The sequence below is a fragment of the Quercus robur genome, chromosome 2, assembly GCF_932294415.1.
Source record: "Quercus robur chromosome 2, dhQueRobu3.1, whole genome shotgun sequence".
NCBI classification, from domain to species: domain Eukaryota; kingdom Viridiplantae; phylum Streptophyta; class Magnoliopsida; order Fagales; family Fagaceae; genus Quercus; species Quercus robur.
In genome coordinates, this window is record NC_065535.1 from 50,554,806 (window position 1) to 50,557,606 (window position 2,801).

Consider the following 2,801-nt stretch of genomic DNA (forward strand, 5'->3'; position numbering starts at 1 on the left):
TATTGAACTTTCAATAATAATGAGAAACCATTATATATTTATGAAATGTATGGTTTAAAAAAAGTATAAACTAATACCATATATAATTTGAACATTTTTTTCAAAAAAAATGTATAATTTGAACGGTATAATTGTGATTATTTTTAATTAATTGTACCATACATATATACATGATGTTATGCACTAGTTACAATATAACGTAGCATCAAGCAAATCAAATACCCCCTATATGATGTCATTTTAAACATGTCTGTCGCTTAATTTGTTGAGAGCTATTGCTGATGGCCTCCTGGACTAATAATACCTGCCCAACTGCATGCCCTCATTTGTGGGCTTGAGCCAGGATTAATTTCCCTCACTTTAACTGTTAGCTTAATTTCTATAGAGATTACATAATAGAAATTCAAAACCAGGCCCTCCCCCACGCGTGCCTCCAGGCTCCAGGGGAAGTAAAAAAAGGAAAAGGGAAGGAATAATTAGAAAATAAGTAGTCAAAAAGCAATTCAGGAGAAAGTAGGATATCTGGAGAATAAAGTTGACTGTCCATTTGCTTGTACTTGGAAATTGAAGAATATCCATGATTTTCAATCAGTATTTTATTCAAGTCGGTCAGAAAATTTGTGAACACGTGGATAAGAACTAAGAAGCAACATTATATCATAAACCACCAGGCTTCCATAACAGATACTCAGTAAGTTTGAGAAGGTGGTTCTGCAGATAAAAAGTGGACTCAATTATAGTTCCCAAATATATTCTGACAAGATATATCGAGAGAAAGATAGTCCTGCATCCTCCTAGTACTAAAGAAACGTGAAGAGAATATTTGGAAAGAATAAACAGTCTATATGTGATTGATTTTCTTGTGCTTACTCTATTAATTAATGCATTGTTATACATTATTTCATGGGGGAATTCTAACTATAAATCTTACTTGAAAAAGATGCTTGGTTATCTCTTTTCTGTACATATTGAGGCTTAAGATATGGACAAAATGTAGTAAGGTTGATAAAAAGTTGCTGCAAAGTTCAAATAGAGATCTTTCTCGGGTAATAGCTAGAATGTACTAAGTCTAGATGTAGCTCTTCTTGGTCAGAAACGAATAAATATGGATTATATTGAAATTATGAATTGAAAGAGAAGGAATGTAAGAAAAAAAGGATTAAGAAATTTGAACTTTTACCTCATATGAGAATCCATGTGACGACACCCACTTGTGAGAGAAAAACAAGAGGAAGGTTCTTATCATCTTGAGGCTTTCTCTTTGGCCTCACACGTTCTCATTCTCTATATAAAGACTCCTCAAGGCAATAACATTATTCAGACCACAAAGACCATTCTAATCCACTCATTTAATGAGAACCAAAAACATGGCTACCATTTCCCTTGATCCAAGGTTTAATCTCCAAGTTGGCAAGAACCAGCACCAACATGGAGGAGTTGTTGAAGAGATTGACGGTCTTATAAGAGTTTACATGGATGGACATGTTGAGAGGCCTTCAATTGTCCCTATTGTCCCCTGCACCATGTCATTAGAGCGTGGTGTGACGGCAAATGATGTTGTAATCGATAAATGCACTAGCTTATGGGCACGTATATATGTCCCAAGCTGTTTTGGCAAGCTTCCATTTCTTGTTTATTTTCATGGAGGTGGATTTTGTGTAGGTTCTGCTGCTTGGAGCTGTTACAATGAGTTCCTGTCCAATCTTGCTTCCAAAGCAAATTGTGTGATCATCTCTGTAAATTATCGTTTAGCCCCCGAGAACCGTCTCCCTGCTGCATATGAAGATGGTTTCAACACACTTATGTGGGTGAAACAACAAGCTCTAAATGGTTCAACTGAGCACAGATGGTGGTTGAGGCATTGCAATCTCACTAGCATGTTCCTAGCGGGTGACAGTGCAGGGGCCAATATAGCTTACAATGTGGCCACACGACTAGGGTCAAGTGGCACATCTGATTTCACCATCATAAGGCCATTGTATCTCAAAGGTACCATCTTGATCCAACCTTTCTTTGGAGGAGAGGCACGAACTTGGTCAGAAAAGCATACCAATCAACCGGCTAATTCAGCACTATCCATATTGGTTTCTGATACATATTGGCATTTATCACTACCTATTGGGTCTAACCGTGACAATCCATGGTGTAACCCTCTAGCAAACGGCATGGCCAAGTTGAGGGACTTTAGGCTTCCAAACATAATGGTATGTGTATCGGAGACGGACATATTGAAGGATAGGAACTTGGAGTTTTGCACAGCCTTGACTAACGCAGGGAAGAGGGTGGAAACAGTGATGTACAAAGGCGTAGGGCATTCATTCCAAATTCTGCATAACTCTCAGCTCTCTCAACCTCGAACCCAAGAAATGATGTCCCATATCAAGGCTTTCATTAACGAATAACTACTGGGATTTTCCTTTTTCTTTTGATTTTTTGGAGCATGTTTGTGTTGATGATATGATTGTTGCCAGTAGGTCTGTTGGTCTAATAGTAATGTATTCCCTAAGCAATACTAATGTATCTTTGTTTGTATCAATAAAAGAATGAATATTTCATACTGTTCTACAAATTTTTTCTTTAAAAAAAATTACAATTAAATCAAGAGAGCATAAAGAAATCCAATTGGATTTCATACTGTAGCAAGACTGTCTTGAAGTAAATAGCCTTGTAGTTCTTGAGGTGGTAAAGAAATCCAATTAACGGATAGTGAGCCAAGTTTAGCCTTAGTAGCATAGTAGCAATCTAGTGGGCAACTCTACTAGCTAGGTGACTGGTGAAAGTAAATGTTAAGAGGCGTTAAG

The 2,801-nt window shown here is 37.1% G+C and overlaps 1 protein-coding gene across 1 annotated transcript; it reads left to right on the forward strand.

The window, feature by feature from the left end:
- The first annotated feature begins 1,251 nt into the window (after positions 1-1,251).
- On the forward strand, positions 1,252-2,509 carry LOC126706648 (probable carboxylesterase 17). Its single transcript, XM_050406186.1, has one exon. The coding sequence runs from the start codon at positions 1,353-1,355 to the stop codon at positions 2,400-2,402; it is 1,050 nt and encodes a 349-aa protein (XP_050262143.1). The 5' UTR covers positions 1,252-1,352; the 3' UTR covers positions 2,403-2,509.
- The last annotated feature ends 292 nt before the right edge of the window (positions 2,510-2,801 follow it).